Genomic DNA, 14,709 nt, shown 5'->3' on the forward strand with positions numbered 1-14,709 from the left:
TCTTCCGTTATGGCATACCAGCTGGGTAAAGGAACGATTACCGTCCAGGGGCGGGATGCCCATCTGTCCTCTGTGGCATCTACAGGAGTCATGCAGATCATACCCTCCATCAGATGTGCAGGAGACAACCTAGTAGTAGTCAGTACCAGGCCAATGAAACCTTAGCTGTCACTTCTTGTCATCCATTGCAGGTAGTCGGTATTAATAGACTTTGATGCCCTATGTTTAGGGGGTTGTGGTGGTCCCTGGGCGGGGGTGGGCAACCGTACAAACGGCGCCCCTTTGTGCATATACTGTAGACTTTAGGGAGCGTGTGCCCCTTGGTGTATGGCGCGTGCTCGCGCATACTTTCAAAAATGGCACCCAGTGGGTAACGGTGCCCACTCAGTATCATTACAGTTTGTCGACACCCTTAGTGCCCAGAGCGCCTGTGTGTGGCATCAGAAGCCCTCTATGACTCGGGAGTCCCAAAAGTAGCAAAATACTTTCAAAGTTGTCCACTGGAAGGGGGGTGTGTAAGGGGGGGAGAGAATACCATCAAGACCCCAACTAGATACAAAAGGGTCTTGAAGAATCTTTAAACAATAAAGGAACTACTTCAATATTCATGAAGAGCACACAAAGAATTGCCTGGAAAGCAATCCACTGCAAAACAGAATCCAAAGCCGAGCACAGGTTCAAAAATCCAGAAATCACGAAAAGAGGGCAGCAGAAGGCACAGCCAGACACAGGAAACTCACCCCGATACACAGGGTGGAGGGCGGTTCCTGGTGGGGATTGGCAGGTGGCCCCGCCCCTTGGGGAACCACCCACAAAGCACATGGGACGTGATCAAAGAATGACGTACAGAAGAAACAAAAGAAGCACTCAAACAAATAAATGGCACTCAATTAGACAAAACTCACAAGAAAAACAACTTTGAACCCCAGCCAGGAGAGCCATTTTCATCATACTGTATATCTACGACCCTCAGGGTCCCTGGGGCATGCACACCCCTTAACTTTTCTAAATTGCGCCCCTCAGATGACCACCACTGATTAGGACAGCAATACCAAATCCGACAGGGTGGTGCAGAGGTTAGCGTGGTTGACTCGTTGACCCCGGTCTCGCAGGGAGCAGACGTCATTCTTGAAAGATGCGTCTGGGGTACAACGTGCAGTCGAGGATAGCGGCCGCCCAAAGGGATTCTCCCTAAACAAACACCCCCCCCCCCCGCCCCCTCCAGTTTCCACCAGTCCATGCACTTGAAACATTGGGGATGCAGTGTGCCATTTCTACTCCTGTATTACAAAAATACATAAAATGAACTGAAAAGAGGAGGAGAGAGATGAAGAAAACAAACAAAATTAAACGGTAAAATGGCAGCACTCAGTTCCAGGACACCAAGCTTATGAATTCATTTAAGTGGTTTGCTGTCATTTGGGCCGTCGCATCACAGCATGACACAGCAGCAGCAAACCGAGTTTAGAGAAGCACTGCAGTATCTGACGTGTGTGTGTGTGTGAGAGTGTGTGTGTGTGTATATGTGTATGTGTGAGTGTGCATGTATGTGTATATGTGTATGTGTGTCTGTGAGTGTATGTGTGTGTGAGTGTTGTCTGTGTGTGCGAGTGTATGTATGAGTGCGTATGCGTGTTTGTGAGTGTATGTGTGTATGTGTGTCTGTGTGTGTGTGTGAGTGTGTGTATATGTGTGTGACTGAGAGGGTCTGTTTGTGTCTGTGAGTGAATGTGTGTGTGAGTGTCTGTGTGAGTGTGTCTGAGTGTGTAAGTGTGTGTGTGAGTGAATGTGTGTGTGGTTGTAAGTGAGTGTATATGTGTATGTGTGTCTGTGAGTGTGAGTGTGTATGTGTATATGTGTGTGTGTGAGTGTGAGTCTGTGTCTGTCTGTGTGTGTGTGTGTGTGTGCGCGTGTGTCTGTGAGTGTGTAAGTGAGTGAATGTGTGTGTGTGGTTGTAAGTGAGTGTATATGTGTCTGTGAGTGTGTATGTGCATATGTGACTGTGAGTCTGCGTCTGTCTCTGTGTGTGTGCCCAATCCCATTGAAGCAAAGGGGGGGGGGGTCCCCCTGTCAAATTCCGATCACGTTAAAGCAAGGGGGGGGGTCAGTGCCCCACTTGCGCTGAAGCATGCAGTTTCGTTTTGTGAAGTGTAGGAAGTGTCCAGGGGAGGTTAAGGGGGTGAGGGATTGAGGAGAAAGCTGATGTTCAACTCCAGACTTTTCAGGATTTTCCATACTTTTCCAGGACCCCCATACCCCGTAACCCTAAATGCAATGTCCGCTGAGCAGTCGCCGTCTGCTGCTGGTGTTGCTCTCCCATCAAGTGTGGATTTCACTGCGGTTGTGCACACGACGATGAATGAGAATCTGAACTCGAGCTAATCAACAAAATGCCTGGAATGAGAAGCTGCAGCCACTGCTGGCTAAATCCAAAGGCGGAAGGATTACATGTGACGACGCCGTCTGCCGCTTCTCGTCAGCAGCCACACGCAAATAGGAGAAGGAGCCACTGGGAAAGGGAACTAGCAGATTTAACAAATGACAATGTGGCAGAGGAAACACTCCTGTTGAAATAAAGAACCCAAGAGAGACACCCCCCACCCCCACTCACGAAGGGCCAGTAGAGGGAGCTCTAGATGGGCAAGTGATGATGCCCATCCATAAATGGGTCCTGCCCAAGGTCTGTGCCATTAGCGTTCCTGACCACAGAAATGATGAAGGGTGGGATTTTTTTTCTATGAAGTGCTCCCAGACTGGGGCTTTCTGGGTAATTAGCTGGTGAACTTGGAGTCAGGAGGTGAGCCTGGTCAAGGGTGCAACTGGCAAGAGTAAGGCAGCCAAGGGAATCGAAATGTAAGGCACAGGAGATGAGCCTTGTGATAAGGAAGGAAGAAGTTTCCAGGTCAGGTGGTCTTACGGAATGCAGACTTGGTGCATTTTGAGAAGCACATGTAAGTAAGGATTTAAATGCACATCTGCATTGCACCCACCAACTACTGGAATGTATTTTGTAATGCATGCAGTAATAAAATGCATTGCATTTGTCATTCCAACAGATGGTGCATCACAAACATTTCTAGTAATAAAATGCATTACAACTGCACCCTCTGTCGGAATGACAATGCATATGTATGTCTCTGTTATATGCTATGAGATTTGTAAAAGCAGTGTTAATGTTTGTGGTGCGCCATCTGCTGGAATAACAAAAGCAATGGGTATGTCTCCATTAAAAAGCAGTGTTAAAGTTAGTGACGTGCCACATGTTGGAAATAAAAATGCAATGCATATGTCTCTGTTATAAGCCATTGGGTATGGGATTAGTAAAAGCAAGGTTAGTGTTTGTGATGCGCCAACTGTTGGAAATACAAATGCAATACATATGTCTGTGATATTCAATTTGGTTTGGAATTTATAAAAGCTGTGTTAATGTTTCTAAACTGCTATCTGTTAGAATGATTAATGCAGTGCATTTTAAAAGTATAAATGTTTGTGAGGCACCACCTGTTGGAATGACAAATGCAAGGCATATGTCTCTGTTATAAGCCATTGGGTATGGGATTAGTAAAAAGCAATGTTAGTGTTTGTGATGTGCCATCTGTTGGAATAGCAAATGCATTGCATATGTCAGTGGTATGCAATTAGGTTTGGGATTCATAAAAGCAGTGTTACTGTTTGTGATGTACCATCTGTTGGAGTAGCAAATGCAATGCATATGTCTCTGTGATATGCAATTTGGTTTGGGATTCATAAAGGCAGTGTTACTGTTTGTGATGTGCCATCTGTTGGAATAGCAAATGCAATGCATATGTCTCTGTGATATGCAATTTGGTTTGGGATTCATAAAGGCAGTGTTACTGTTTGTGATGTGCCATCTGTTGGAATAGCAAATGCAATGCATATGTCTCTGTGATATGCAATTTGGTTTGGGATTCATAAAGGCAGTGTTACTGTTTGTGATTTGCCATCTGTTGGAATGACAAATGCAACATTTTTTTTTTCTGATGTAGTCGACAGGCTACTTTTGAGTTACTCCTGGTTTCGTGATTCTCAGACTGTTTTCTGATTTGCTGTTTCCCTTTAGTAGTTTAGATTTTCCAGTTAATTCTGGCCATTTTAGCACATGTTCTTATCGCCTCAAGAAAGCACCTTTATGCCTTTGTTCTTTGTGGCACCACTGACCACAGGTGTTCCCAAACCACAAGTCTTTTGTTCCTGTTCCCTTTTTTTTTATATTCTCCCAATATACCCCTCATCTCTCCTCTGCAGATGTCCAAACACACACAATCTCACCTCACTGACTTTGTCTCCCACCTGAGCTGACCCTCCAATGTCCTCATTTCTAATTCTGTCCATCCTCATCACACCCAATGCCAATCTTAACATCTTTAACTCTGCCACCTCCAGCTCTGTCTCCTGTGCCACCGTCTCCAGCCCATATAACATAGCTGGTCTCACTACCGTCCTGTAGACCTTCCCTTTCACTCTCGCTGATATCCATCTGTCACAAATCCCTCCTGACACTCTTCTCCACCCACTCCACCCTGCCTGCTCTCTCTTTTTCACTTCTCTTCCACAACCCCCATTACTCTGTACTGTTGATCCCAAGTATTTAAACTCCTCCACCTTTGCCAACTCTACTCCCCTCATCCTCACCACTCCACTGACCTCCCTCTCATTCACACACATGTATTCTGTCTTGGTGGTCCTACTGACCTTCATTCCTCTCCTCTCTAGAGCAGATCTCCACCTCTCCACGGTCTCCTTAACCTGCTCCTAACTCTCGCTACAGATCACAATGTCATCAGCAAACATCACACGTTTATCTACTCTAATCGAACGTTGTTTTCTAACAGGTGTGGCCAATTTGGGGTTTTGTTGTTATGACGATGTGCTGTGCTTCTGTGGGTGTGGCTCCCAGATGTCACACGCCATGATGTCACTTGCGTCACTTTAAAAGCTTTTGTGGTGTCCAAGATTGCGATCAGCTCACTAAGACTTTGCTGTGTGGGAGCTACAGCGTTCTCAAGAGTTTCCGACTTTTGCTTGCTTTTATTTTATTTTATTTTTTTTAACCATGATTCTCGGTTAACAGTTTGGTTAAAATGATAGATTGGTGTTGGTGTTTGTTACATCCTCATCTTCTGGTCTTCATACACCCCCTTGTGGCACACCATAGTAGCTGCACTCGTGGCAGAACACATCTGCGCTCAAAGCTTTCCACAGAAGCCCAATGGAGTCCGTCCTCGACGGGCACATTACATCCTGGTACCTGCTCAGCTCGGGGCCGTCAGGCACTGGGGACTGTGATGAAGTCGGCTCACATGACTAGCCCACAGCTGCCTTCTCTTCATCACATACGGCATGCATGCTGCGTGAGAAAGACGAACAGAACAGTACTAGGAAAGACCTCAGCCACCCTTCACTCGCATTTCTTCCACTCCTTTTAGAACCCTTAGCACAACTGATCAGGACTGCCATCGCTATCCTAGCAGGGAAGCAGGGACTTTTGAGAAACTTGGGAACTTTTGTAACATTCCCACCACAGCCATTCGTAGCTCCTGGTGTTTTTTTTTTTTTTTTAGCTTGTACTCCACGTTCAATCAGGAAGGGTGGGGCTCAGGTGATGAATTGTGCCGATTGCCTAACCACAAGCACTGGTGTCATCTTACAAATCTGTTAGTAGTTTGGACTTTCGAGAGTTATCGGTGAAGACGGAGCGCTGCACCTCACACCACATCAATCATCATAGCCACCTCCCTGGTGTGCCGCGCCATACGCTGCATCGAAGCAATAATCTACGTCGTGAAGTTACAATCACAAAACAATAATGTGTGGGGGGGGTCCCCCTGTAAAGTCCAATCACACCACACTTTGCAATGGATCACTTTTGATAGCTGATTCCATAGTGCACCGCATCGAGGAAATAATCTGTGAAGTCGCGATTGCTTTGACACAATCTGTGGTCAATGTAAGTAATCCATAAACGCAGTTAGTAAATAAAAGAAAACAAAAATCCAAACAATCGACACTCGATCAATTTTTCAAAAAATGAACGTTGTTTGCTTCATTCCGAAAACATTCTACTTTCCGTTCCTTGTACCGATGTGTTATTGTCGTAGTGTGAGAACGCATCTCGGTTTCTCATAACAAAGTAATTTCTCGGAATGTATCATGAGGTGCAGGCTGAATATCTCGAGTTCTGAAATTCCAAAATTCGAAACGCTCCAACTTCCTGAGTGCCAACATGATGCCACCTATGTTCCCTGTAATTCTTTTCATTTTTTGTTTTACTGCTGAGTGGATGAGAGTAACGTATGTGAAGCAGGGGAGTGAGTGCCTGGTATCCCCCGTAAATCACTATAGAGCTACGGCACACAATCAACAACCGGGCATTCTCCCTCGTAAAGCGCCACTAGGCTAGGACAAGCAATCATCGCCCAAGGTAAAGCAGCAAGCGCCAAGAAGCAACATGACTTGATCGACTATCAGGGGGGTCCCCCACCCCATGAAGCACTGCGGAAATTTGAATATGCTAAGTGGGAGGAGCCAGGAAGGGAGAACGAAACGATAACATCCACACGGCTGCGCTGCACCCATGAAAAAGAAAACATACAACTGGGGAAATTCTACACCCGTGGTCAGATTTGCAAAACGGAACGTTTCGTGGGAAGTTGCGCAGTCCGCACGTTTTGGTTCTTGCAGTGCAAATACGCAGCACTGGCCCTCTTGCAACAGAATCAGCATGTCATATTCGTCACTTTTAATACGTTTGTCACGTCAACTCACACTCTAATAGCGGCTCAGTGATACGAATTAGTATACGTGTGAGTCGTCGTTTAGCTGGTAATTATTCAAGGGTGTTCCCAAGATATCTCATTATGCATATGCAAATATTCTAAAATTCCAAAATATCCGAAATCTGAAATCACTTTGGATTTGCGATACTCAACCTGTGTTACTGTAGCTTCTTTTACAACAGCTCAGCTCATTTTTATTATCGATTGGTGAATATATGGTACTGACTAAAGTGCCCATTGTCCTGCCATCCATTCTTTTCTTAACCAGTGTGACCCCGTAGAGGGCTTCCCACACCCCAAATTCAGAGGACAACTACATACATCAGAGTTTCTTAAACTTCGTCATGACCCAGTCTTGCCGTTTTTAGTGTCTTTGAGACCCAATCCTTGCTAAATGCCTGAACAATAAGCACTGCGGGGTGGGGGAATCATGGCCAATCGTCTGAGTGGGAAGGGGGGTGGTCCCGTGAACAATCGTCATGTGGGGTTAATCAGAGGCAATCATCTGAGCAATTGCGGATTCATCCTTCAACCTTCGCCAAACCATACATGACCCACTACCATTAAATACAACGGGAACTCGTGACCCAATGGTGGCAACCCACGACCTAAACAATAAAACTGCAGCGCCACTCTGTTCTGTGGTGACTGCAGAATTTATTTTGAAAAGGAAATCACAAGACAAACTGCAACCAAAGCAACAAGTGGTGGGTCATAACTGGGAACCCAAATCACCAATCAACCAATACGTGTGGCAAAAACTGCTGTCAAATAAATAAGACAGGAGTTCGAAAACCAAAAGATAAACACATAACCTGAGCCAAGACGTTAATCGTACTCAAAAAAAGCAGAGCCGGAAATCGTTAACCAGAAATATTTTAATACAACAACAGAATTAAAGTCTGGAGGTTCAGGTTGAGTCCAGTCCAAGCAGGCCGTGTACACTGCACTGACCCGGAAGTGTTACACGCCGCTCACTTGCTGTTGACCCCACCTAGCAACGACACAGCAACCAGCCACAGAATGAAACATAATAAGGTGGCGTCGCAGGACAATGATGAACATATCAGACGCTAAAACAGATGTGCCCACTAGAGGCTCTAAAACCACAAGGATGAGGTCTAACTTGACAAACCTCTGATGCTTACAGAAATACAGGAGGCCATTAAGTCAATGCAAAGTGGGAAACCTTCGGGCCCAGACGGCATCCCAGTCGAACTTTAGCAAAATTTTTTTAGAAGTCAAAGAGAATTTATAAATATATATATATATATATATATATATATATATATATATATATATACTGTATATACCCTTCTTAGATCAAGGCCTTGCCATGGCAGAAGGGCTTGAGCGGTCTAGTGATCCTCGGAGCTATGTTGTTGGGAGCTACATGCTCCTGGTAGGGCTTCCCAAAGCAAACAGGTCTGAGGTGAAGATCCAGACTAATTCAATCCTGAGACCCCATATGGAGTTAAACCAAGGATCGGCGTTTCCCTTGCCCGGGAAAGGGTACCCGGGGCCCCACCCTGGAGCCAGGCCTGGGGGAAGGGCTTACTGGCGAGCACCTGGTGGCTGGACCTTCGACCACGGGGCCCAGCCCGAAGGAACAACGTGGTTCCGCTTTCTTGTGGGCCCACCACCTGCAAGAGAGGCTATAGGGGTCGGGTGCAATACGATATGGGTGGTAGCCAATGGCAGAACTCTGGCGTTCTGACCCTCGTTTGCCGAAACTGGCTCTTGGGACATGGAATGTTACCTCTCTGGCAGGGAAGGAGCCTGAACTGGTGTGAGAGGTTGAGAGGTACTGGCTAGATATAGTCGGGCTCACTTCTAAGCATGGTCTGGGCTCTGGAACCATTCCTCTTGAGAGAGGCTGGACTTTGTTCCACTCTGGAGTTGCTGTGGGTGAGAGGCGTCGGGCAGGGGTGGGCTTGCTTATGGCCCCTTGGGGTCGAGGCCTGTACGTTGGGGTTCTCCCCATTGGACGAGAGGGTTGTTTCCCTATGCCTTCGAGTTGGGGGAAGGACTCTGACTGTTGTTTGCGCTTATGCGCCGAACGAAAGTTCGGAGTACCCGACCTTTTTGGAATCCCTGGAAGAGGCGCTGCGAGGCGCAGTTCCTGGGGACTCTATCGTCCTGCTGGGAGACTTAAACGCTCACGTCGGTGATCTACATGCTGTCAAATGAACGAACCACATGCCGTAGCGCAACGTTAGGGGCTTCGCCTCTAGCGCTGACGTCCGAGGTTCGATTCCCGAGAGGGAGTGCAGTAGAGTGTGTACGCCTGATGAGCCCAGAATTAGGGCGAAACACGTGTCGCGTACTCTTTGTATTATTTGACAGTTAAACTATTTCAGCCATATTATATATATATATATATATATATATATATATATATAAACAGAAACCAGAGCCTGGCTGCAACATCTCCTTCCTCTTCCTCTGCCACTGCACTCCCACCTCCAACTCACCTAGCTTAGGCGCAGCGCTTCCAGGTGAGCTGGCGTTGACTCCATCAAAGCTTCATACGATGGCAATTGAAGGCCCCAATTAGGCTGCTGGTTGAAACTCCAACTCCCAGGCATCCCTGTGTATTGGGGGGCGCATCCTTTCATTATATTGACCCCCCTGACGGTGCAATAGTCATGTCAGTCATTCTCTAACCTGCTTAGCCCTGAACAGGGTTGTGGGGGTCTGCTGGAGTCTATCCCACGCAGCATAGGGTGCAAGGCAGGAAGAAACCCTGGACAGGGTGCCAGCCCATCACAGGGCACACACATACACCAACTGCCCACTAGGGCCAATTTAAGATCGCCAATCCACCAAACCTGTATGTCTTTGGACTGTGGGAGGTAACTGACGCGGACACGGGGAGGACATGCGAACTCCACGCAAGAAGGACCCGGGATATGAACCCTAGTCTCCTTACTGCAAGGCAGCTGTGATAGCACTGTGCCACTGTGTATTAATAATAATAATTCTTTACATTTATATTGAGCTTTTCTCTCTATGCAAAGTGCATGAGAAGAGAAACAGCAAGAAAGGTGCTCTATAAAAAAAAAGTATTATTATTATTATTATTACTATTAAGAGAACAGCATCCATCCAGGCCAGGGGTTGCCAGACCAAGCTTACCTTCCACTACATCAGCGTATTCATTTCAGGGTCCTGGTTAGAGGGTGCCTATCCTGGCAGAACATGGCACAGGGCGGAAACCAAAGAAGGATGTGGCACACCCCTTCCATGGGGTAAACTTAAGTGTCTCCATTTGGGACACGAGAGGAAATCCTGGAGTAGTCAGGCAGACACGGCGAGACCCTGCCAACCACGGTGCCACCATTCAACGCTGACCCCCCCCCCCCCCCCACCCACCTACCACTACTTCTTAATTAATTCTAAAAAAAAAAAAAAAAAAAAAAAAAAAAAACAACCACAGGGCACTTGCATCTCCGCAGAATGGATTACATGACAACGAGGTGACCGTCTTCAGTTACGTGATCGCTCTAAATCAGCCAGCGACGTCCCTGGAGGACAATTCAGAAGAAGGCCGGGGGGCCAACACTTTCTACTTAACTAGAAATCTCCATGATGAAGGAACACAACAAAAAAAAAAAAAAAAGAAAGAAAGAAAAAGAGGGGCGTAATGGAGTCCATGTGGCGTAACTCTGCGGTCCGGAGGGGATACTGGGGCGAGCGACACATGGAGTTAAGTGAAGACTCATCTTTAATCATCACAAACACTGGCCAGTAAAAAAAAAAAAAAAAAAGCACTCCAGTCGGGACTGGAGGGGCTCACCCTTCACGGAAACCTAACAAGGCTTACAGTCCTTAAAAATCCGAACCCCCACCGCACCCCCCGGGGGTCCACCAAGGCTGGACACGGCAGCAGCTCTTATTAGCTCACTGGGATGTCGGAACGAAGGACTTCCTGCTTGTCAAGCTCACAGTTAAGGCGAAGCCGAGCCGTGCTGTGCTTTTCAACTGACACCTGCACGTCTTCAAAAACAAAAAAGAAACCCCCCCCCCCTTAACGAAAGAGACAGAAGAAAATTTCAGAGGCACCTACACTTACGACGATCCCCATCCATAACTCGGCAAACTTCTATCTTCTTATCAGCATGGTGGCTCTCGGCTAGGCAGCTTCAAGGGCAGCTCTCAGGCTCGATTACTAGCAGGCGGCAGCCAAAGCTTAACCTCGACGGCCTCCTTTGCAGCGGAACTGCAGCCCGCGGCTCTTAAAGGCGTAGCGTCAGCCTGTCAGGCGCGGCGCGAGGAGGCAGGCTGGCAACCCGGGCACCTCTGAGAGGCAACGAGAAATATTAAAATGGTGAATGGTAGCTTGAGCACTGTTAGTGCCAGGCACTGCAGAGGAGGCTGAGAAGAGAAAACTTAAACCCACCTGTGGGTCACCTGGCAAGGGGTGTGGGGGTGCAGAGCCTAATCCGGGGGCACTGGAGAGACAAGGGTTCGAGACTGCAGAGCAGTGATTTTTAAACGGACAGAGATCCTCTTGCCATGGATGTGTGTCATTGCATGTGTCTGTTTTCCAGCACAATGCTACATCCTGAGGAGGGTCCCAGGGAGATGATGTTGGGGGGGGGGGGGGGGAGCAGATCTGGAGCCTATCCCAGCAAGCACAGGGCACAAGGCAGTGCCTAACAAACAACAGGTGAATTCATACCTTAGTCCTGACGGAGTTGGCGATGTGCGAAGGGTTAACAGCTCTGGAGAGCTCAGCCGCAGTCTCCGCCCCAGATTCACTTTTTTTTTTCTATTGTAGTACGTGAAACACGAGACATCAGACAGACGAGAGGCTCCAAACACACACACATTCTACACGGAGTATGGCTGAACGCTCATTGGTCCTCGATTCTCACCTGCTAAGATCTCGACCCGCCAACCGCAGAGAAAATTCCAAACCTGTTTGATGTTACGCTAGCCGGTCACAGACGAGTTAGTCACGGTCATTGGGTATGTCACATTACACGACTTCTCCACATGGCAGTCGTCTAATGTGACACATCCTCAACTTGTAACCCTTTGGACTGAGGGAGGAAAGCGAAGCACCTGAAACCAGCCCTAACTGAGAGAACATGCAAACTCCACCCAGGGAGGTCCCCGGGACATGAACTGATCAATCCTACTACTGCACCGTGATTATCGCCACTAGTGAATATTTTATGCCTTGGACAAAAGTCCATTTTTATTAATGAAATTTTAAAAACTGCTTAACGCATTCCTATTTGGTTAAGACTGATTATGTCCGTACAATGCCAGTAAAAAGTACTCACTTGTCAGAAGCGCAACACAATCATCAACACTGCCTTTACAAGTCACATAACAAATGGCATAAACCTGTGACGCATGCAATTCCAACAGAAGGCGCATCACAGACATTTATAGACATAAAATGTATTGCATGTCATTCCAACACATGGTGCATCACATATATTTATACACAGAAAATGTATTGCGTTTGTCATTCCAACAGATGGCACATCACAAACATTTATAGACAGAAAATGTATTGCGTTTGTCATTCCAACAGATGGCACATCACAAACATTTATAGACAGAAAATGTATTGCGTTTGTCATTCCAACAGATGGCACATCACAAACATTTATAGACAGAAAATGTATTGCGTTTGTCATTCCAACAGATGGCACATCACAAACATTACCGCTGCTTTTTAATGAATCAAATATCCAACAGAAGGCACATCACAAACATTTACAGACACGATATGCATTTGCATTTGTCATTCCAACACATGGCACATCACAAACATTACCGCTGCTTTTATGAATCCCATATCAAATGGTAAAAAAACACGTGCAAATGCATTGCATTTGTCATTCCAACAGATGCCACACTGCAAAAATGAACACTGCTTTTTACAAATTAAATTTCCAACAGGAGTCACACCACAAACATTTGTAGAAATAAAATGCATTGCATTTGTCATTCCAACAGATGGTGCATTACAAACGTTAACACTGCTTTTTATGAACCAAATTTCCAACAGAAGGCACATCACAAACGTTTACAGACACAAAATGCATTGCATTTGTCATTCCAACACATGGCGCACCACAAACATTAACACTGCTTTTACAAATCCCATGCACATAACAGAGATAAATACACTGACTTTGTCATTTCAACTGATAGCACATCACAAACATTGATAGACATAAATAGCATTGCATTTGTCATTCTAACAGATGGCACACTGCAAACATGAACACTGCTTTTAACTAATAAAATTTCCAACAAGAGGCACATCACAAACATTTGTAAAAATAAAATGCATTGCATTAGTCATTCCAACAGATGGTGCATCACAAAAATGAACACTGCTTTTATGAATCCTATACCAAATGGCATAAAAGAGACAAATGCTTTCCAATACATGGTGCATCACAAACATTTGTAGTAATGCATTTTAGTATTTGAAATATTTGTGATGCGCCATCTGTTGGAATGCCAAATTCCGTTTTATTACTACATGCATTAAAAATGCATTCCAATACACAGTGCACTGCAAACGTTCACGCTGAGACTCTTGAACGTCTCAGTTTAAAAAGTACATAAATACACCAGATCAAGACAAGCGGCCTCAGAGCAGACATCTCCAGGAATTAAACTTGAGTTACGTGAGTGTAACAAACAGAAGCGGGAGCCTGCACTCTGGCCTCTGGTCGCTTCAGGGCACACAGCAGGTCAAGGCGGCCGCCCTATCCAACAGCTGCTCTTTAAAGCCTCAAAGACGCTCTGCCAGCATTTATTTTTCATTTCCTCCTAGTGTGCTGTCCTGGAGCGAGCTTCCTGTCTCAGTAGGTTCGTTTTTTTTTTTTTTTCTTTTTAAAGCCACAGTCGACACTAAACCTGCAGACGTGTTAGGCTGGAAGTCGTGGGCACATGTTATCTGGGAGATCAGCATTAGCAACACCAGCCGCCTGAATCTCAAGGCCGGCGTCAGCTGGGGGCTTCTCTCTGAATTCAATGAATTGTGTAAGAACACGGTTATGTGGCTGGTCTCACTGGTGCACTGCCAGTGACTCACCGCCTGGGGGGGGCTGCATTCTCATCCAAATGACTCGGGTTCAATCCCTGATATTGGCAGAAAGCTACATAAGCGAGCCTGATGGACCGAAGGGTCTCCTCTCGTTTGTCACATATCTTAGGTACTTGAAAAATAAAACGACAACATGGGACTGAGCACGAGGCCATATCAGAGGGGGCACAAATCAATGGCAATAAAAACCAACTGAGGTGGCACACTGGCTCTGAACAAACGCAAACTAGAATGGCATGGCTGTGCTGAGGTTTGTGCCGCTGCCTCGTGGCTCTGACATCCCGGGTTACTTACTGCTGGTGTGGAGTTCACTCGTTCTCTTCATATCGGCTTAAAAGACGGGCACAGTCGACCAACGTGTGCCTTTGAACTGGCCTGCCATGAGCACGTGGGGAGATAGATAGATAGATAGATAGATAGATAGATAGATAGATAGATAGATAGATAGATAGATAGATAGATAGATAGATAGATAGATAGATAGATAGATAAGGCACTATATAATAGATAGATAGATAGATAGATAGATAGATAGATAGATAGATAGATAGATAGATAGATAGATAGATAGATAGATAGATAGATAGATAGATAGATAGGTGAAAGGCACTATATGATAGATAGATAGATAGATAGATAGATAGATAGATAGATAGATAGATAGATAGATAGATAGATAGATAGATAGATAGATAGATAGAGATGGTGTCAACAGCTGCTGAGTCATGTGACCAATGTTCACTATTTATACTCACAGGAAACAAATTGAGGGTCAAAGGTGATGTGCTTCTTCCAAGCTGAAGATGTAATGTGACAAATACATGACAT

General features: G+C 45.9%; 1 protein-coding gene across 2 annotated transcripts in view; it reads right to left on the minus strand.

Annotated features, from left to right (window-relative positions):
• pkn1a (protein kinase N1a) overlaps positions 1-14,709 on the minus strand; it is a 171,200-nt gene that overhangs the window by 80,389 nt on the left and 76,102 nt on the right. The window contains exon 1 of one of the 2 annotated variants that reach the window (XM_028823836.2): positions 10,867-11,026. The exons of the other annotated variant lie outside the window; for it this stretch is intronic. Within the exon in view, the coding sequence (XP_028679669.2) occupies positions 10,867-10,884 (18 nt within the window). The 5' untranslated portion in view covers positions 10,885-11,026. Of the gene's footprint in view, positions 1-10,866; positions 11,027-14,709 lie in introns of those variants that run through there. 2 annotated transcript variants of the gene reach the window in all.

Source organism: Erpetoichthys calabaricus, chromosome 17 (genome assembly GCF_900747795.2).
Source record: "Erpetoichthys calabaricus chromosome 17, fErpCal1.3, whole genome shotgun sequence".
NCBI classification, from domain to species: Eukaryota; Metazoa; Chordata; class Cladistia; order Polypteriformes; family Polypteridae; genus Erpetoichthys; species Erpetoichthys calabaricus.